At 28.7% G+C, this 22,556-nt stretch overlaps 2 protein-coding genes across 2 annotated transcripts; one reads left to right on the plus strand and one right to left on the minus strand.

Annotated features, from left to right (window-relative positions):
* Positions 1 to 3,099: 3,099 nt before the first annotated feature.
* On the minus strand, positions 3,100 to 7,232 carry LOC109797123 (endo-1,4-beta-xylanase 1). The gene is made up of 6 exons (XM_020357043.3): positions 6,846 to 7,232; positions 6,668 to 6,754; positions 5,931 to 6,286; positions 5,397 to 5,574; positions 4,658 to 5,194; positions 3,100 to 4,409 (listed from the first exon to the last, which is right to left on the minus strand). The coding sequence occupies exons 2-6, from the start codon at positions 6,707 to 6,709 to the stop codon at positions 3,294 to 3,296; spliced, it is 2,229 nt and encodes a 742-aa protein (XP_020212632.2). The 5' UTR covers positions 6,710 to 6,754; positions 6,846 to 7,232; the 3' UTR covers positions 3,100 to 3,293.
* Positions 7,233 to 9,848: 2,616 nt separating this feature from the next.
* LOC109797838 (zinc finger CCCH domain-containing protein 23) lies at positions 9,849 to 10,914 on the plus strand. Its single transcript, XM_029271174.2, has one exon. The coding sequence runs from the start codon at positions 9,977 to 9,979 to the stop codon at positions 10,649 to 10,651; it is 675 nt and encodes a 224-aa protein (XP_029127007.2). The 5' UTR covers positions 9,849 to 9,976; the 3' UTR covers positions 10,652 to 10,914.
* The last annotated feature ends 11,642 nt before the right edge of the window (positions 10,915 to 22,556 follow it).

Raw genomic sequence — 22,556 nt, forward strand, 5'->3', positions numbered from 1 at the left:
TAAAAAATTATTTATTTTTATTATTTGCGAGTATTTAATTAACTTACTCATTTATTATCTGTAATAAATTTTATCCATAAACACGGTTTGATTATTTTTATCATGTGACGAAGAGACGATACATGTCTTTTAGTTAAAAAAAAAATAGTCCTCTGTCTCATAATTGTGCGTTGCGATCCCATTATTGTCACGTGCGACTTGGGAGTTACCTAATTAAGAAGACTATGGGCAAGTTCTGATGCCGATCCGAAATTCACATCAAAACCAGAATCGTGAAAAATCTATACTTTGTTATTTCTGTTAGATATGGAAAAAAAATAATTTGTTGATTCAACTTTTTTATTTGATTTGAAACACAAATTCTACTACTTCATCATCTCTTTTAATTCCAATCGATTCTTATTGGACTCTCGACTCTTTCACTTCATCGGTTCATTATTTTTAACGTTTGCCACAACACCAATCTAGAATAAGAATTTATTAAAAATAATTCACCAAAAAATTGCTTCTGAGGAAAAGAAAAAATCTATTGCTTTTAATTGATTAATATCGGTTTCAATGTTTCATGCTGGTCGGAACGGATGGGCCAGGACCTTTTGTATTTAACTCTAGTGCCTAACCCAAGTTGTCGTCTACGATGTAAGATTCCACGTGGAATAGAAAAAAGTTATAATATTATATACAAGTGAAAAAAATAATCTCCAGGACAATTTATTCAATTTCGTGGATACCTGATTCCCATTTAGATATAATAAAAAAATCGTTTTGATTGGATTTAGATTTTTTGTGATTGATAAAATCGAATATAGAGGGGTACTTTCCCGTCTAATAATATAATTAAAAAATTATAAATATATATATATATATATATATATATATATATAAATTAAAATTAAAAAATTTTATATGTAAAAATTTGTATTATTTTATTTTTTTAAAAGATATTTTCATATTTATTAGAAATAGAAGAAAAAAAAAGAAGAAAAAAAAGGGTCCAGGAGTAAGGGCATGGGCGGGACGACGAAATCTAAATCTCGTCAGGGACAATGATAGATACCTAGATTTTATCTCCAACAAATATCAGAGGCGAGGATGAGGACAGTTTAAATTTGCAAGAGCGGATGTGGGGAACATAAAACCCGCCCCCACCCCCATTGTCATGCCTAATTCTAATCCTATAAGATAATTTTATAAGATTGAGAAATGAATTGATCTACTTTGTAAAGATTGTATTATAACATATTAAAATCATATATTATTTGATTATTATTCAATCACTCACAAATGTCCAATCATAAGGTGATATTAGTCGATTAACTTCATGTTCAAAATATTTAATTATTAATATGAGAGAGCTGTGTTGAAAATCTTATATTAACTAAAAACAACACTATAATGATAAATATAATTAAAAGACAATAAGTTTCAATCAACTTTTTTAAGATGCATGTCTAGTTATCTCCAAAGACCCAACTTAATAAGCTTATTATATATACAACTTTTGTATTAATAATACATTTTTCTTGTATATTTTTTCTAAATGTAATTAATTTTTTTAATTTATTTTTAATTTTTTGATTTTACAAGTCCCTTACACTTAATGTTCAATTTTTTTTCCAACAACTCACATTTCCATTTCACATGGACTCCCATTCTCCCTCGTTGTCTCTGACGTTTAATTATTATTATTTTTTTTGGTAAAGTATTCACCTTTTTTTATCCGCAATCCTTTTTTTTCTTTTCCATTTTCCATGATTTCAAAATAAATTAAAATTTAACAATTGTAATTATTCTTCTAAAACATATAATTTTAAGATTGTCAACCTTACTCACTAATTCTCTTTGTCCTCATTTATCGAGTCTTTCTTGACATTTACTTGTTCTCACATTTAGCTCACATTTTTTTTTCTTTCTGATTTGCCTCTCTCCCTTTCATTGATTCATACCTTGTATTCAACGTAGAGAACAATAAAAATAAAATGAAATTAGAATTTAAAAAATAATGAAGTTAGAAAGTAAAAAAAAATAGAATTTAAAAGTATAAAAATAGAGTATGACTGTTTTAATTTTTGAAGAAAAAAAATGAAAAAGAAAAAAAAATCAAGAAAAAAGTGATTAGAGAAAGATGAAGGAAGGAGAATGAAAAAAATATTTTTTAAAATAAAATTTATTTAAAACAGAAAACTAATTAAAAGGGTATTTGAAGATTAAAAAATGAAAAAGAAAGGAGTGTATTTATATATTAAAAAGGAAGTTTATATATGAGCCAACTGAAAATACTTCTCTAAACCACAATATTTCCTTTTTATTATTATTTCTCAGTTTATACTTTTTAATTATATTAAGAGTCATTCAAGTTTTTAAAAATATTTTTAACTAATTGATGTGTGTATCTATGTGTTATATATCATATAAAATACGGTGAAGTAAATGACATTAACTTATCAGTCATGCATAAATTATATTATTTTTTATTTCTCCAAATTTATATTTTTATTAATACAGTTGTGTCATTATTTAACTAAGTTTTTTTTATGATTTTAAAAAATTGAATTAAATTCATATTTCACCTATAAAATACTTAATTTTATTTAATGTGATAAAATAAATTTTATTTATTTTAATAACAACAAAATAATTATTCCCATTTATTTAAGTTCAAATTTTAATTTAGTTAGCTGTATCATTGAATAACAACATTAATGTTTTTTATTTTAACCTTTTAAATTATTTGTCACATATAAAATTATTTGTAATTAGAAAATCATTTTATTTCGTACATAGCACAAGTACTAAGTTATTTCTTTCTAAAATGTAGAATTAGAAGTATGTCAAATTTGATGTGTATTGTCGTTATATAGGTTAAGTTTAGTTTATATTTTTTGTTTAATCAATTCTAACTCAAAAGTTGGGCGGTCCGTACAAGCTTGGCCCACAATAAGTTAGGAGAGTTAGTTGGTTTGATTCTTTAAGCCGTTTAGACTCATCTATTTGAACTAAACGTTTATATACCTGCATTTAAAAAACAATAAATGGAAAATTTAAGGATAAGAGACATTTGTTATATGTGTATCAATTAATCAGGGTGGTGATAACTAGTTTAGGAACAAAATCAGTAAATTTATTTTATTTTTTTTTCCAGAATGGTAGTATCCAGCGACAGCGAGCAATCATAACAATACATAACCAACCTTTGTATTCAGCAAACCGCACAAAGAATAAAATAAATGTTTAAAACCACGAGTGCATGAGAACACAACCAAGAAACACTAATGCCAGGGTGAATCAGGACCTTATAAATCGATTGTTAGAACCAGTGGCGAGTCACCCTTGTCAACAACGAATGTCTTGGAAACTTTCTGTGTTAAGGTCACAACTTCCACGTTATATGTTCCACTGAAGCCTCTGAAGCTGAATAGCCCTTCCTCGTCAACATAACCATGGCTATGAGACAACCACTCTTGTTTGAGAGCAAGGTATCTTTTCCCAGCTTCATTGAGTTCCCCTTCTGCATTCACCAAGTGTGCATTTTCCCTGCTCATAAACAACTCCCAAAATCCCCATAGCATGACACCATCTATGGCAGGGTGTGCCAAAGCTTCCCTCAACATAACTTCTAGATCATCAGCTCTCACATATTCATTTGTGGAAGACACATCAAGCTCAGTAAACCATATTGGTATTCCAAGAGTGCCCAATTTATCAAGGGCAGAACAAACTATAGGCCCCACAGGACTATCTATGTGACCTTGAATTCCTATTCCCCCAACTGGGGCACCTTGTCCTTGCAAATCAAGAATATGTTGAATGTACTTTTCTGGGGATGATCTCGTGTCACATCCATCTTCAACATGATAGTCATTCACAAAAAGGGTAGCAGATGGATCTAGCTGATGTGCAGTCTTGAACATGTTTGCCCTTATATCCTTTCCTAGCCTATCCTGATAAAACGAACCATGCAACATTTCATTGTTAACATCGTAGTGCTTGAACTTGCCCTTGTAGCGAGTCAATAAGCCATTTAAGCGGTTTTGCACAGCTTTCATCAAATCAGTTTTGTTTAGTGATTTGATCCATTGCTGAACGGTGCCGTCCACATCCCAGAAGATACAATGACCTCGGGTGTCTATCTTGTTCTTTTGGCATAAGTCTAACATTTCATCTGCATCCTTGTAATTCAAATTCCCTTGTTGTGGCTCAGTCCAATACCACTTCAACTCATTCCCAAACACAGCCCAGTTAAAATGTTTTACAAAGAAGTCGACAAAGTCTTCATTGTCAATGTTGCTTCTACTAATGCACGATCCAATTGGAAAATCGTTTTGTATTTGTCTAACTCTCACCAAGGTTCCAAGATTTCCAATTGAGTCTAACCCAGAGAATTTTAGGATAATATCACGCTTACGAATCTACATTGCAGCAAGTGACAAATATTTCAAATGAGAAGCAGGGAAAAATTGGAAAGAATGTAAATGATCACATATCCTATGAATGCAGGATGAAGATATTTGATAACTTACCACATGTCAATGAAAGTATACTGAAAAATTGAATGATATAAGAGATAAAGTTGAGGTTAAAACCAAATTTATTCATATATTTAGAGTAAAAATATTTAAAAGCCTAATATAAGATTTGAAATAGACCTAGCTGTTACCTTGTCTGTCTGTCTCCTTAAATATTTAAACCTTGCATATCTATCAACAGCAAAAATTTGGAGTCCAGCAATCATCAAGTCAACACCAGAAGCAGGACCTTGAATATAAACCATAACCTTAGATGGTTGCTTTTCAATTCTAAAGGACCCACCAATTTCATGCCACCTGTCATCAGCAACCTCAACTTGTCCCCCGTTGACCCACTGGTTGTCAACGCTAAGGGCAACATTCACATTCTGAGGCCCAGTTGATCCAGAACCAATTCGAACCCAAGCAGATACTTGGTAAGTTAGAAAGAGTTTCAATTTCTCAGTGATCATCTGAGCAGGTCCCATCCATGTTTGTGTGCGATTGGTTACAAGGATGTGGCGCCCACTTAAGGATTCATGAGGCCCAAGAGAGTCTCTTGCCATTGGGGGAATTATACGTGGTGAACCAGTTCCAACGCTCAAATTACAATTACCAAGAGGAAACCATCCATTGGTGCCATTGGCCATATTACTGTTTTCAACTATGTTAACACCAAAAGCAGCACCCTGCATAAACAAACCAATCTTTAGGTGCTTGTGACATAGTAGTATACATAATTGGCCATACAACAAAATTATATCAATATGTGGAGAAAATATAGTCACTTTTTTTTTTTTTTAATTTAAACAATGAATGAACGCAGAAATTCCAGGAATTGCTAATTTTATATATTAAAGTAATTTACAGACAATAATTCGAAAGCCTAACCTCACAATCCGGGGGTGTTGAAGGTGGTGTTTTAGCTGCATGCTTTATAACCAAAGTATTGACAAGAATGTCAGTGCCTGCAGGGGGACCTTCTAAATACACCACAACTTTTGATGGGGAACCATTTAGAAGGAACTTTCCCTGCATTTGAACCCAATCTTTATCTGTTGCCTGCACACTTTAAATACACAAGCTTTTAATCAGCAATTATAGGAGCATTCTGATATCAATTATTCATCATAAAATACTGCACCAAGTTTCTTTTCTTTTATATATAAATAATGGGTCTAGCTAAAAACATTGTTTAGAGAATTAATATGTAAAAGATTTCGTTGAAAACTATTATAAAGTCATACCAGAGAATGTGTTGATACACTTTTCTATAAAAAAATTTCTACTTTTGATTCCTTCACCAGTATCATAAGTGTACAGGTTAGCATTTCTCATGAATAATTAACTAGAATAATAAACACGAGTCATATACTTTAGAGTCTATGAGAAACGCAGTAATAAATAATTAAGATAGACACTAACTTGGCAATGCCTATATACTGCTCTCGAAGATCTGGTGCTTGAACCCACAAAGTAGCCCTTACATCAGAAGTGGTAACATTGTTCCCAAATATCCGAACTACAGCAGTAACCTCATAGGCAAGCTTGCGCTGCACTCTTCCAGTGATCTCCTGCTGAATTCCATTCCAACTTTGTGTGCGTTCTGTTGTAGATGCAAAGAATTTACCAGACTTTGGAAGAATTTTCCCATCTGCCATGGAATCATGTAATGCAATCTTGCAGCCTCTTCCAGACCAATTGTTCAGGCCATCATCGAACTGGGGGTTTATTATGATGTTCTCATCTTCGGTGGAAACGCATCCCTTGTTTGTTGCCTTCTGAAATAAGGGGAAAAAACATCACAACTCTCAAGTTAGTGTGTGAAAAAAATAAAGATTTCATGAAACAATAGAAGAAATGAAAATGACACATATTCATTGCATTTGAAAAGGTGAGACCACTGCATGAGCATGAGCTTGATGTGGGTTAAATAGTAATATATTAGATTTTACCAAGGTGTAGAATTCAAAAATATGTATAAGCAACATCAAAAAACACAGCTGGAAAATTGAAGATCAACTAAGGCAAGGCGTTTAATGAATTGTTTGATTTTTTTTTGTGAATATCTACTTTTGATATATGAAAGAATAGTTACATATTAAGCAAAGCAACACAAGCATATGAAAAGTTGCTAAACAGTGGGTAGTAAAAGTGCATGCCTCAGAGTGGTTTCCTGCATTGATCTTCTGCAAGTTTTCCATAGATTCTTCAGACTTCCAATCCAATACAACAATCAACCAGGAGACCTTCAATTAGGAGGAAAAAAAATATATCAATTCAACATTAAAGAAATATGACTCACTATGAGAACACTCACGGTGAAAACAATTTTCTTACGGAGAAAGAAATAGGTGCTGTGCTTGCAGTGGGAGTGAAAGTTGGAGACTCTGCTTGGGAAGCCAAAGGACCAGAACCTCTTCGATATATATATACACACGGACACTGCCTCACAAGTTTGTGAGTGAAGGCTACGAAAAATTGTGGGGCCTACCAGCCTAATCAATCAAGGAGAACCCCATTGTGGGCATGCCGTTAACTTTTCGTCTCAAATGAATTTCATAACTGATTACTGTTAAAGCCTAAAGACCCTTTAAATAATCCCAATAAAAGGGAAGGACAAAAAGTTGCTTTTCTGTTTTGCTTCTATTTTTCCTTCCCTGTTGCTTTGTCTTGCAGATAAGCAATGCTTGAATTGGAACGGAAGCCTAAGGTTGAGGAAGAACCTTAATTTAACATTACCGCTGATTCATTCGCACGAGACTTGAAGGTTTTGCAGTAGTTAGGTAGACATAGCTGTTCAATCCATTTATATATTGGGGAACTTAATGCACATTTAGAGTAATGATACTTGCTACTTTAGCCAGAAAATATGCCATGGTGCAAGGTTTGCTAAATATTCCATTTGAGATAAACGAAAAATGATTTTTTTCAGCGTACGTTATCTGTTGGTATGGGCTGATCTAATGTATATTGTTACAATACATTCCTTGCAAGTTAGGTAAACCAAATATAGCCTCATGCTTGTGCACACATTGGGGGCCTCCTCCTTGAAACTTGCAGTTATTAACAACGATTCCATCATTCTCTAATGATGACTGGGTTGACTTAACTAAAAGAGTGTGGAAGACACTGAAAAAGAAAGAAATATCATTAAGGAGGGGAAACAATTAATAACCAATGTTTTTCCCTTCACGCTGCTAAGGATCTAACAAGTTATTAAGTTAATAATGCATGTGTGAATTTAACAAAGTAATGGACCAAACAAAAGTGAATGTTATCTAAATTCACTACATGTCTGGGATCCAACATAAAACCACCGGTTAGTTTAGTTTTGCTGTAACGTAGTTAAAGAGATCAGTGAAGGGGGAAGCAAAAAGGCAAAAACTCATTCGTTCTCGGCTTTTGGTTTAGAACAGGTCATTCATTGGAATGATCAAATGAACAATTAAGCCCAAGCCTTTAATATGGGCCGAGATTACAAATTTGGGCCTTTTACTCTTCAAACCCCTATTATTATGAAATTTACATACCACCTGTAAACTACCCTTCCCCCTCGAACCCCTATTTAAAAAAAAAATTCTTTCCCCTTTCACCACCCTCTCTTCACACCCCCAACTCTACTCTTCTTTCTCAACCCCATTGCTCCTCGCCTCCATTGGTCCATCATTGCTCCTTTCTTACTCCTCCATTTGTGTTCTTGCATCTGTATTTGTTTTTCTTCCACAACACTTTACTACTTTGTTTTTCGCATGTTACTGATTTAATGAAATTAATTTTGTTTTATATGTTATTAAGATTAAGATAACAAGTCCAAGTCGAAATTAATCGTTATAACTTTCCTTACATTTTTGGTCGGTTGCAATAGCTTTATACACAAGAATTTCACATGCATGAATGTGACATACTTTAATCTTTTTCACAATCTTGATAGATGTGCAGATTATGCATGGGATGTTCATGCCTCGACATACCTTTGCGATCAAATCAGCCAAGCTAACATGCATCATATAAAGCAAAGCAATTAAGACTTTAGAGGATTATGAGTCTTGAGACTCACATACAAGTGCCAATTTTTTTTTTTTAGAAACACAGATAATTATGTTAATGATTTTTCAGATTTGAATCTTGGAGCATTTCTTGACCATCGACTCTCGCCGATTGGTTGAAAGATATATTGTACGGTGTATACTCTAATTATGTCTGGTGGTATCAATCAATGAAAAATTAGTCATGAGTAGTTTAACTTGACAAAATTACATTATAAAAATTAGTTTCTGTACAATTTTACGTTATGAAGACTCGATTTTGTAAAGAGTTTTTTATTTTTTTATTGAAAAATTAATTTAAAAAATATATAAGTTGTGGAGAGTGAAAAAAGGAGTGCGAATAGCACGGGCCCAAGTAATTTAGAAATTACAGTGGGAGTGCATTTAGAACCTAAACCCTTTTTTCTATATTTTTTATTACCAAAATACTCTTTTATATATAAAAAGCAACATAAACCTTTTTTTACTCCATCATCATCTTCATTATACTTTTAACCTTTTTGTGTTTCACATGTCATTATTTTTTAAACTCTAATTATGTACCTGTCGTTTTCATTCTTTAGATTTTACTTTTACAACTCACTTAATAATTTGTTTTAAACCTTTACATATATTTTTTTCAGTCAAAAATAATAAAAACTTCCATAATTTCATTGACTACATTAAATATCACGTTTGCTGAATGACGGGGAAGGAGGAAGAGAGGGTGCTGAAAGAAGAAGTGGTTAACAAAAAATAAATCCAAAAATAAAGTTTATTCGATGATAAATATTTGAAAATTGAAGAAATTAGAAGGATGTTTAAAAAAAAATTATTAGTAAAGAGAAGTGTAAATATATTTTGTCCTAAATTAGATGCCATTGAAAAATGACATGTAATAGTATGATAGAAATGAATAGTGAAATGTAATAGTATTTGTCAAAAATAAATGTGAAAGACATATTAATTTGTCTAAATTTAGAAACTTAAATAAATATATAGATTAAATTGGAAATAATCCTGGATAGGAATATGTGTAGCATTAGGCGCAAATAGCTGTAACTGTCCAACGATTAACAAACCATTATTCCATTTAGAAAAGAAAATCTGGTATTTCAGTCCAAACAGGGCTTATTCCTTTATGAGTAGCCAGTACAGCTCACCTCACACACACAGACGTGGCTAAGAGTAAGATAGTAAGTATGAATAATTGAAATTTGTTTGGGAATTGAGAAAAAAACAAAGCTAAGAAAGGCATGTGGATTGTGGAGAGTAGATATTTTGATGTAACTTGTGATTGACTCAACCTTGGTTACAGAAACCGCATGCCCCCTTTCCCCGCACCATACGATCGTGACTCTGACTCACTATATATTTATAGTAGTAACCCAATTCCAAGTTCCAAGTTCCAAACCAAACAAACTCTATCCTAAATCCTAAACCATGATTCCGAAGCTTGAGATCCCTCACTGGGACGCAGACGGAGGACCACTCTCCCCATTCTCTTTCTCTTCCGACCATTTCAGAATGTTCGAATTCAAGGTCAGGAACTGTCCACGTGGCAGGTCCCACGACTGGACCGACTGTCCCTACGCCCACCCCGCCGAGAAGGCCCGCCGCCGGGACCCCCGCAAGTTCCTCTACTCCGCCACCGCATGCCCCGATTACCGGAAGGGGAACTGCAACCGGGGCGACACCTGTCAGTTCGCGCACGGCGTTTTCGAATGCTGGCTCCACCCCTCGCGCTACCGGACCCAGCTCTGCAACGACGGAACCGCTTGCCGTCGCAGGGTCTGCTTCTTCGCACACACCACCGACCAACTCCGTCTCCTCACGCACTCCGAATCCTCCTCTCCCACTTCGGTTATCAACTCTTCCTTTTCGGACTCCCCTCCTTCTTCTCCTTCTCCCTATGCCTCCATGCGGAATGTCCAACTTCAACACTCTTTCACACGTGCCGTCTTTCGCTCCCCACGTGCCGCCTTATGGACCGTCAATGACTGCCACGAAGAGCCTCCTATGGAGAGGGTGGAGTCGGGCAGGGACATTAGAGCCAGAATCTATGCTAAACTTAGTATGGAGAATTCTATTCGAACCTCAGCTCGTGATCAGTCATGAACTCCAAGATAATCAATTTCCGGATTTGTATAGTTAAGTTGTACAATGCAATGGGATGGAATAAAATTAAATAAATATTCTGTGTACGTAGTTGAGAACATGCTAGAGCTGCATCTGCATGCCTCTCTCTGTTTTCTAATTTCTTCATTCTGACTTTTTTTTCTTTTTTTTTACCTTTTGTACCGGCTGCCAAATATTGGGTGTCATTTCATTGTATCAATTGTTTATTTTGGTGTTAATTTGAAGAATGTTTGTTTTTTTTTTTTGTGCAGAGCAATAATGTAACGTAACATAAGTATATTTTTTATTTGAGACTTAGAAGCAAAAATTGGTTTAACTTGGAAGCCAAATTAATCACTTTCTCATTTTACTAATGCAATTAGTTGCTCATTTTCCGCTTATTAATTTATGTATGATAAATCGTTGCCAAGTTTAGATTCTTCAAGTACTCTCGTTCTGGGTTCTTTCCTACATTTTTTTTAAAGCTGATGTCAATTTTATCTGGTTTGGATTTTTCAGATCATTAAAAATATTTAGGGGATTGAGAGCTTTTTTTGGCATTCTATTTTGTATGAAGTAGAACTAGTAATTGTTTATCGAACATAGATTCCGCTGTTGCAGTTTTTGAATTCTGTGTGTTACAGAATTTTGTAATGGCTTCTTTTGTATATAGAAGGTAAGCGACATATATATGGGAGAGAATAGGATGGTGACATTTAATTATTTCTTTATCCGTAGCTAAACAATTTGCCCAAGGAAAACCACTTTGATATCTAGGTTAATGTTTGCTCGATGTAACTTGGGGTCTAATAAGTACTGAAATGAAAGAATTTGGATAAGCACTCAGATTAATGATTGAAATTTATGAAGCTTCTTAGGGAATATCAATAAAAATGATGTTACACCACTTTTAATATACTTGTATGCCATAAAATAAATAATTATCTTATATAATTAAAATTTATAATAAAGGAATAGTTTGAATATATAATTTATACTATATTTTATTTTGTGTTTGGGGGTAATATTTAAATATTATTGAAAAGTTAAACATTACATATATGCTACATACACCAAAAAAAAATCTCGTTGACTAGAATATTCAATAAATTAAAATTTGAAAATGTTAGTATGATCGATGCACAAATGACAAACTATATACTCGTTCTGGCTAGTTTGAGGGTTGAGTTTACTCGTTTGGAGTTAGAAGTGGAAAATGTGTCAATGTGTGGTTACTAAAATATTTAAGTGAGTGATAATGAAGAAATATATAATATAATATTTGTGAAAGGTTTATGACTTATCATTAACACGAATTGGTTATTATATTATTGATAGCGCACTAGGGTTTATCTGAAGCGAGATTGTGGATGGCGATGCTGACATGGCGGGCCTTATCTCCTATTCGCACTCGAATCTTATAGTTCATCCACTTGCAGTTGGTACTTGACTGTTTCTTTATTGTATTCAAAGAACAAAATAATATGATAATGTTGATAATATCCAGCCATATGAAAATCTAGGGGTGGAAGAGACAAGATGTGGTCAAGGATGCACCGGTTTCTATGGAGGGACCCTTTAAGTTCAAACAAAGCAAATGGGGTTGTTTCAATTTTAAGCAAGAAGTAATTCATTGCTAGGGTAAGAGAGGGGACAATTAGGAGCCATGCTAGGCGACAAATTAGCGTTAATTCCCATTGGTAAGCAAGTACATAAATGAAAAAGAAAAAAAAAAAGACAAATGGACGGTGGTTGGTTTCTCAATTCCATCGAAAATCGACTGATTTTATAGGAAAGGTTATGTGGCGTGTTGCGTCCAACAATGCCATTGAGATTATCCATATCAACAATCACATTCCACACGGGAAAGGTTTCTCACCAACCAAGTGCCATGCTTGGGTTCGACAGTTTCATTTGGTGCCTCAAATTTACTCCCTCTTTCATCATGTCTATATCTTTAATTTCATCGTAAGAATAAATAATATAACAACAGGCATAAACTAAAGTTTAAGAAATCCTACATAAATGATTACAAGTTTTTTTTAATCTTAACTCTTATAAACCAACATGGTAGTAGTATAAGTAAAAAAATTTGTATCCTTTCGATAAGGTCTCATATCAAATTAGCAAGTTGGGTGAAGAACAGAGCTCAAATAGAAAGCAAACCCCTACTAAAGAAAATTTATATTGAATACTATTAAGTATTTATAGTCTCATGGGATCTCTATGTAATATATAGTTTTTTTTAATTTATAAAATAATAATAATAACACTTGATTATGTGTTATATAAATTTATTTTAAGAAATTATACAATTTATAATTACTTTATATTTTTCTCTTATTTAATATGATCGATCATTAACAAAACAATCTTTAACTCTTGTAAGATGATAAAATTAATATAAAATAACAATAATTTAATTAATACACCCGTAATGTAAACATCATCCAGCGACTTAAGTAACTTTTTAATCTATTGAAATAAGATGTTTTTGCTTTTAGTCTTTTTAAAATTTTTTTTCATTTTCGTTCTTATAATTTTTTTTTCATTTTTGTCCTTGTTATTTTATTTTAGTCTTTACTATATATCTTTTTTTTTTATTATAAAAAAATAGATCCTATAATGTTTTGACCTTTTTTAGTTACTCCCTTTTTTAAAAAAAAAAACTAGTTGGAATTAAAGGCAAATTATTGACATATTACAAAAACTAAAAGAAAAGAATGAATGTATTGCAATAACTAAAATGAAATAATAAGGACGAAAATAAAACAAATTCTTTTATAGGAACAAAAAAATATATAAAGGACTAAAAGCAAAAACATCTTATCTTACAGAGACTAAAAATTATTTAAATATTTTTATACTATATCTAATTGTTATCTAATTAAAATTTTAAAGACTATAAAATTACTTAATAATTAAAAAAATTACATTTTATTTTCCGATGGATTCTAAATAATGAAATAAAATAGCAGTGTGATTTACAATATTATCAAAATAATAAAACTTAATAAAATATGTGTTTTCTTATAGGAATTAGAAAACGTGAATTAGATGGAAATAATTTAATAATAAATATTTTTATTTTATTTTTTACTTGGAAAATTAAAATTGATTTTTCTATTACATCATGAATATTGTGTATTACAAATTTTAATTATAATATAATTTATATATATAAATATTTATGTTATCCATTTACTCTTTTTTTTTTTTAATTTTAATTGAATATACGTGTACTTAATAAGGAAAAGAAATATTCCTTGTAATCGTAATCTGTGGGTTGAAGCAATTTGAGGAAACCACAGGAACATGACATTTCTCCATTTGGTGTTAAATGTTATTCCGTCTTTGGAGCGGCAGCTTGGGGGTGCCGGAGACAAAGGTCATGGGCCCGTTCTGCTACCTATTTCTATAGCAAAACATACCATATAGGATCACATATTAACCAAATAATAAATATAGACTATTATATTTACATAATTTAAAATATAAATATTTATAATGTAAAAATACATACATATATAATTAAGATTTAATATATTATTTTATTTAAAAATTAAATTTTAATTAGATCTTAAATTTTGAAAAAAATTATAATTTAGTCTTTTATTTTTTTTATAATTTAGTTCCTATGATTATAAAATTATTTATAATTTATGATATTTAATATTTTTTATTTGATTGTATTTAAATAATTATATTAAATTATTATTCAATGTCTTCATTCATGTATATTAAATTTTTACTGGTTAAAATTTCTTACTATTCTAGCATTGTTATGATTAAAGAGATTGTAAAAAAATTTATAGGTAGATTAAAATCTATTAGACATATACAATAATATATGAAACAATAATCTAAAGTGACTCTGCAAATATAAATATATTAAAAAAGTCATATTTTATGAAATGTAAACAGACATTTAGTCTTAAGGACTAAATTAAAAAAAAAATAAAAAGAGGATGAATGACTCGATTACAATTTTTTTTTTATAAACCTAATTAAATATTTCAAAAAAGTTTATAGGGCAAACAATACATTAAATTTTTAATTGAAAATAACATGTTTTATTATATTAAATAAATAGATATAATATTTTTTTTATTCAATTTACTTTTATACTATTGTTTATCATAAAGTATTATATAAATAATAAGGATGAAAAGTAATGCATCTCCAAATTAGAAGGACAAAAATAAATTAAAAAACTATAACCAAATTTTAAAAATTTTAGAGTGATCAAAAACATATTCTACCATTTTATAAATGCAATACATAAAAATTAACAATAAAGATAACAAGATATTATAATCATATCATTTTATATTTGAATATAAAAAATAAATATATAAGAGATGATAATTTTAAATTTTTTTTACAATAATATAAAGATAACAACACAATTATATAATTTTATTTAAAAACAACAACTCCCTCTTGATTATGAGCTCTAGATGATTGTCCCTATAATCCAGGTCCAATATCAACCTGATTATTCATATAGCAAAATAATAACATCAAAATTTATCCTTACACCAAGCTAGCTAGACTAAATCATATAATTTTAGTTCATTTACTTAAATGTAAAAGCAAGATTGGTGATAACTAAGATTTAGTGAGGATATTAAAATACTTTTTAAGTTTTTTTTAAGGTTTTGGTGTTTAAGGTTTAGATGTTTCTAAATAAAAATATTAATATTTATTCGGTGTCTTGTGAAAAATATGCATACTTATTATTATTTTTTATATAGCAACAAACTCATGTTACTTAAAGAGAATGATGTTAAGCAATATAAGGTATTACTTGTTGAATAGAATGGAGGCAAGGTGGGTTTTTAGAAACCCTCACTAAGTCATTAACTATTAATAAAGTCAACTTTACAATGTGACAATGTGATAACTATGTAAGTGATAACTATGTAAGTGATCTCTTACAATGAGGCATAATAGCCTTAGATTTTGAAAGATTTGGAGAAGGTTTGATAATCTCAACTACCATCTACTTGCAGTCGAATTCAAAGCAAAACAAAGGGTTTCCTTCTTTGATAATCCAATTGATGACTGTGAGGAGGTGAATAAATTGATTTGTGGTCCACTAACACTTTCATAAATTTACCATTAACATTTCTCAAGCACATATCAATACTAAAGAATAAAGTTGCATTTGCATTACATTTCGTGGTACCAACAAGATATAAGAGACCAATTTTTTTTGAGTTTGACATAAAAATGGAAAATTACTAGAGATTATGGTTTTTCTTAACTTTCTCTTTTTCTTGTAAGACTTCTAAAGACCTCTTGAATGATACTTATTCATTGTTTTTTAAAAATAAACTAATAAAAAATAATTTTATTGATAAATTAATTATAAAATTTAAGGAAATAAACATGGGTGGACACAAATTAGATCGAATTATATTTGAAACATATTTTGATTCGATTTAATCAATTATAATTAGATTGTATAATTTTTTTAGTTTTGTAGTCCTCAATCCAATCATTTCATATTCAATTTGGAATTGTTCGATTCATTGGATTTATCTGTAAAATAAAATAAAATCATATTAACTTGTAAAATATTTTCAAGTCATCAAGTGATAAAATATTAAATATTATAAGTTTGTTTATCAACATTAGAAAGTTGTACTTAAAACATTAAAAATTCAAACTTTTTAAAAAGTAAAAGAACCTTATTAAATTAAAACTTAAATATGTCCAACACCATTATCTACAAATCTATCATGTTATCCTCAACACTACAAATTTAATAAAAATATCCCAAAGGTTACAACCAATACCACAAAAATACTTATATGTAATTAATATCCAACTTTCACGAATGAGAGACTTCATAATGAAGCAAACAAAAAACTCAAGTTTCATTTTTATTATTTCATACTAAACGAAAAAACTGATTTCAATAATGATATGAAAAAGTTTAATGGATCACTTGTTTTTTCTTTGTCTTTTACTAGTATCCCGAATTTGATGATGATGATAACAACAACAACAATAATAATATCTCAAATTTGATGATAATGATGATAACAACAATAATAACAATAACAATAATAATAATATCACAAACACACACACATATATATATATATGTGTGTATATATAAAGATAGTTCAAACGACATCAGTGTAACTTTTACTAGGTATTATACCGCTCAATAACTTTATATTAAATATGAATTTTATAAATTTAACTATTAGATTGAAAGTTTTTTACTCGTATATCATATATACAAAATTATATATTAATCAAAGATGATTTGATACTTTATTCTTATAAAATAAAATTGACATAATATAGACATTTCAAAATATACTAAAATATAAACACTTTGATTACCTTTAAGTGTTGTTGTTCAATTTTAACAAAACTTGATATAAACATATAAAGTGATATGAACTTTTAATCTAACGATTGAATTTACAAAATTCACATTTAATGTAAAGCTATTAAATGGTGTAATACTTAATAAAAATTACACGTTGTCATCATAATCTTCCTCATATATATATATAGAGAGAGAGAGAATTTATCCATTTAATTATAAATATTTATTATCTTTTATCTAACAACAATTTTAAAAAATAAAATCAATACAACTAAATATTAAAAAATAATTTTATATGAAGAGACAAATAAATAATCGAAAATTATATTATTAATTATAAGATGGAGATAGTAATATATTATTATAATATTTCATTTTAAATTTAATATACTACATAAAATATGGTGTAGGATAATTATTAAACTACTTATATCATAAAATTACTAGGATTAACCTAGTAGTTAAGTGAGAAGGGATTGGAGTAATTAAAAACATGGGATTAGATAAGATCATTTTTATAATTTTTTTAACTAAATATTTATTTTGAGGGCTTAAATGGGTAATTTTCTTTGCTTTATGGATAACTGTTTTTTTTTTGTTATTAGCTACCTTTTTTCAGTTATACATCTAGTCTAAATCGTTCTTATTTGTTATACATATTTTTTATGCAGAGTGTGGTTTTACAATAAGGTAATATCAGCAAAAGAAAATTATTTAATTTATATAGGAATATACGATATTTACAATTGAAAATACGTACAGTATTTTACATTTCTCTTGTTTAAAAAGTGATGTTAAAATAATGTTTTATAAAGTAAAAAAAAAATATAACTTAAAAATTACTTAATATTATATCACATTAGTTTATTTCAACATATAATATAATATTAAAATATTAAAAAATTATTGATATTAATTAAACTATATATATTTTAATATCTAAAATTTAATATACATATATATATAATCATTAAAATAATATCTTATAAATTAATTATTAAATTGATAAAATTTAATATTTACTTTTTCTTATACATTAACAATTTCCATCTAGTTTTAGTTTTTTTATTTTATTTTTTTTTTATAAACCAACAAATTTATTAATAAAAAAAACCTAAGGTGAAACTCTAGAAATGCTCCCACTTAGTCCAAGAGAATTAGAGTACAGGTTTTTCTTTTTTGGTCTACAGAGAGAGTACTTACCCAGTACCACAAAAACACATAAGCTTTAAGGCCCAAATAAAAAATAAGGACCAACCCAAATCGATTTCAAGACACAAAGTTAAAGCATAATTGAGGCCCCAATGTATGAAAATTTGCAAATGTCTTTTGAAATTAAGAACGGGTAATTGGTGTTGAAGGAGCAAAGAAAGAGGTGGCAAAGCTTCAATGGCGTGTGGTTGTGATAATTAGTAATGCCATGACGATGTTCTACACTCTAAATGGATTAACTTCTAACCTTAACCAAATGCTTTCTTTAAATGGTTGTTTAATTAAACGTAACAGATGAAAAATAAAGGGAGTCAGCTAAGATATAAAGTATATAGAAATAAAAAGGAAAAATAAAACCACCACGGACAAGGCGATTTTGTCCCATTTCATAGGAGTAAACTAAGTGCCTCTTTACATAGCTATCAAAATGAACTTTGCCTAAAACCAAAATAACTCTCTTCAAAATATTTCACCGTCTTTAAATCTAGAAATACATAGCGTGACATTTTGTATAATTGTCGATTTTTTTTATAATAGTTTTGTTTTTATTTACTTGTCATATTTTAAGATTCGAGGCAGCATTAATTATTTTTGTATCAATTTTATTTTTATTGAGTCTAATTTTAGATTAATTGACACATATGTAATTAATATGTATTTATTGTAGAGTTAAAATAAAAGGAGTGTAAGAAAAAAAAATTACGAAAAAGGAATGGAGGTAGTAAAATAAAATTAATAAAACCTAAGACAAGTCACGTATTATACTAAAAAAAATTAGAAGGTAAAATTGGAAAATTCCGAAATTAAACTTAATTCTGGTGTATGGAAAAAGATACAAACAAATATGAAAAAAAAAATTAAGTGGAAGGTTTTCTTTTATGATAAATTAAGTGCAAGTTAAATGAAAGAAGAAAAAAAACTATATATTTATTACAATCCGGTGGAACAATAATTGTCCTCCAAAATTTTTAATCCATTTACAATTAGTCAGGTAGCACAAGGTTTGAAGAAATTTACTTAAATAAACTCACTTAACTAAAATTATTCAAAGAAATACAGTTTTTGAATACTAAAAATCTCAAAGGATAAATAATTAAAATACCAATATGCCTTTACTCGGGAAAAAAAATTCCTCCCTAAAGGTTGATCATGTATAAACTAAATTGAACTAGCATATTCATAAATAAAAAATGAAAATTGAACTAGCATATTCATAAAAAAAAAAATCAAAATTGAACTAGCATAAACTAAACATAATTAAGTACGCACTGAAGTTTCAGCGTTTATTCATATGTCAATCAATTACGCCAACGTTGTCTTGTTGGTCATACATCATCCTTCCGTAATTGCAACATATGCAATATAACAAAATAACATCAATATAGTTGTCTTATGAATAAAAAATATTTATTAACTAATACTGTCAGTCTCATACGGTTGGCATTGCCATTGACAACAACTCGTGCTTATCCACATTTCAGTTTTTTTATAATAAAAAAGTATCGTTAGTAAAATTATTTTATTAATATTTTTCATCTCAAGTTAGACAATAATTATCGGTATTGAAACATGTCGGTGAAGTTTTCTCATTTTATAAATATTCTGCTGTACTTTTTTTTTTTTTTTTTAAAGTGAAAACTTTAGTATAATCTAAATGAGTAATGATATATTTTCCGAAAAGACTGTTCGAATCACCTTCTGAAATATTAAAATATTAATATTTTTTAATAAATTTATTAAAATAATTATTTAATTTAGTATTTTATAATTTGAATTAATATTTTAATTATTTAGAATGATTTTTGAAATTTACTTTTGGAAGATCTATCATTTTTCGATCTAGATAGTTAACTTTCTTTACTTTTATTTAATAATACTTGTGATTATTTTTTTATATAATTTATATTCTTTTATACAAATTAATATTAAAGATTGATGGAACATGTAATATGCAATCTCACAATTTTTTTTATATTAATGATTTATTGTAACCTAACGTGAAGTGCGTTAATCAACACTTGAAAAAAAATACTAAAATTTTATGTACATAAATTTAATTTTCATCACTAGGTGTATGATATTTATGTGAAGCTTTTATATAGTTTTTTTTTATCTATAAAAAAATAAAAAGAACATAATATTATAACTGAATGAATAAAAACACTTATTGTGTTTATTACATGGAAATAATACAAGATAAACAAAAATAATTACCACATAATTAACGAAATTTTAGATGAAAAATCATATTTAACAAAAATATTTGTACATTGATTATCTTCCTGTGTAGAAAGGAAAAATTTTAGGGACAAAAACGAATTTTATAAATAAGATAACAACATGAAATGGGTGGTAGAAAGAAGACACATATTCTGACTACTACAAAAAAATTATCATTTAGTAACATACATACAATATTTGTTACCAAAAAATATTTTTACCTAATATTATAGATATAATATATTTTGATATATTGTTAAGAAACATAAATATAAATTATAATGATATATAATATATATATCATTAAATATCATTCAAAATTAATACTAAAATAGTGTGTAGTTATATGTCAAATAAATTTATATTTATATATAATATATTTATAATGACACGTTTTATATATTACTATATATCCTTATTTTAAACTAGCTTAGAAAACAAATTTGTGGCATGATCACAAAAGTCCGAATACCTTTAAAACTAATCACTTAAATGATCCTTAATTAAACCTCCATAGTTTGAGGTTAAAATTTTTATTTATTTATTTAAAATATTTATTTTATTTACTTAGTTTAAATTTATTATTTTTATTATTTTTCAAATAAACAATATTATTTAAAAATTATTTATTTAATTTTAGTTATTTATTTATTTTGTTTTAAATTTTTTTATTTATTCTCTTGTAGAATTTTTATTTAAATATTAAAATAAACAACATTCAATAAAATTATTTTTATTTATTTTTAATCTATTATCTATTTATCTTTCTCTTCTCTTTTTTTATATTTTTTAAATATATAATATTATTTTGAACCTATTTTTCTTATCTTATTAATCATATATAATATTATTTCTCTTTCATCAAAGAATTTTATTTTATTTTATTATCTATTTTTACTCAATTATATTTCTCGTATGTATTTCTCACTTTTTTTTCCCTATGTAAAAAAAATACTATTAATAAGTTTAGTTATTTGATTGCGTATTGGCCACTGCTGCTACTGGTCGTACATAGCAGATAACATGATCCCAGTGGCAGTACGGTCGTGGATTTCATCGAATCTACTTTATTTGGTGCTTTTCACAGTCTGTCATTTTTAGATTCAAAAGGGAAATGCAGAGAATGACGTGCAACAATCACAGCCCAACACCTGGATTTATAAAATGCTCCTCTCATTTTTCTTACAAAAAAAAGTTCCATCCACTTACTACTTATACGGCGTTAGTAACAGTTATTATAAATTATAAACTAAATAAATAATTTTTCAGTCCAATTTAAATTAATTCGTCTATTATAATTATATGTTTTTATAATTTATTAAAATATATTTTAAAATAAAAAATTTAAATATATTAATAATTGTCTTGAAGATGATTGTATCATAAATAAAGACCCTTTTAACCCCAGGTGTTTAGTTTAGTGGTAGAGATTGATTCACGCTTAAGTAAGATTAGGAGTTCTTACCTGTGTATGCAGCCGCGTTAAATCTTGGGACCAAATATCCTATCTTTTGAGGTGCCTTCAACATAGTGAGGAGATTAATTATTGCTATCGGCGGTGAATATTAAAAAAAAAAAAACGCTTTTGTTAAATTGCACTAACTTTTGGTTTGTCCAATTAGAAATCAAAGATCCGACATTGCGCACTATCGACTATGGAGCTTTTTTTGTACTTGGTTTCGGATAGCATTCCACTTGTTCAGAATTTTCTTTCCCCTAATTTCACCCACGGAAAGAGATAAATTTAAAAACAATATAATGACACTATTTTTCATATAGACAATTTTTAATAAACTTTATAATATTACATGTGTATGTATATATATCCAATTAAAAGAATGAACAGTAATGATGATTGGAAAAAGTTAATGAGAGAGTGTTGATTACAATGAAGGTGGTGGTGAGTAGGAGGATGTTTGATTAAGAAAAAGAAAAGGTTAAAAAGTGTTTATATTATAAAGTGGCATATAAATGTAATGCATTTTATCCAGAAGGAAAAGGAAAAAGAGTAGACGAGGAGAAGCAAATCCAGTTAAAAATTAGTATTGCGGACGAAGGAGCTTCTAGTTCTATCCAAAAGGGACCCACAAAGTTTGCACTTTTCTGAGGAATCCCAAATAT

Source organism: Cajanus cajan, chromosome 6, assembly GCF_000230855.2.
Source record: "Cajanus cajan strain Asha chromosome 6, NIPB_CcT2T_4, whole genome shotgun sequence".
NCBI lineage: Eukaryota > Viridiplantae > Streptophyta > Magnoliopsida > Fabales > Fabaceae > Cajanus > Cajanus cajan.

Bases quoted from the DNA above. Each gene is read 5' to 3' on its own strand.
- LOC109797123 (XM_020357043.3), bottom strand. From the start codon at position 6,709: ATGGAAAACTTGCAGAAGATCAATGCAGGAAACCACTCTGAG. The intron at 6,287-6,667 runs GCATGCACTTTT...CCCTTATTTCAG, and splicing joins ATGCAGGAAACCACTCTGAG to AAGGCAACAAACAAGGGATG. The intron at 5,195-5,396 runs GTTAGGCTTTCG...TTGTTTATGCAG, and splicing joins CAACACCCCCGGATTGTGAG to GGTGCTGCTTTTGGTGTTAA.
- LOC109797838 (XM_029271174.2), top strand. From the start codon at position 9,977: ATGATTCCGAAGCTTGAGATCCCTCACTGGGACGCAGACGGAGGACCA.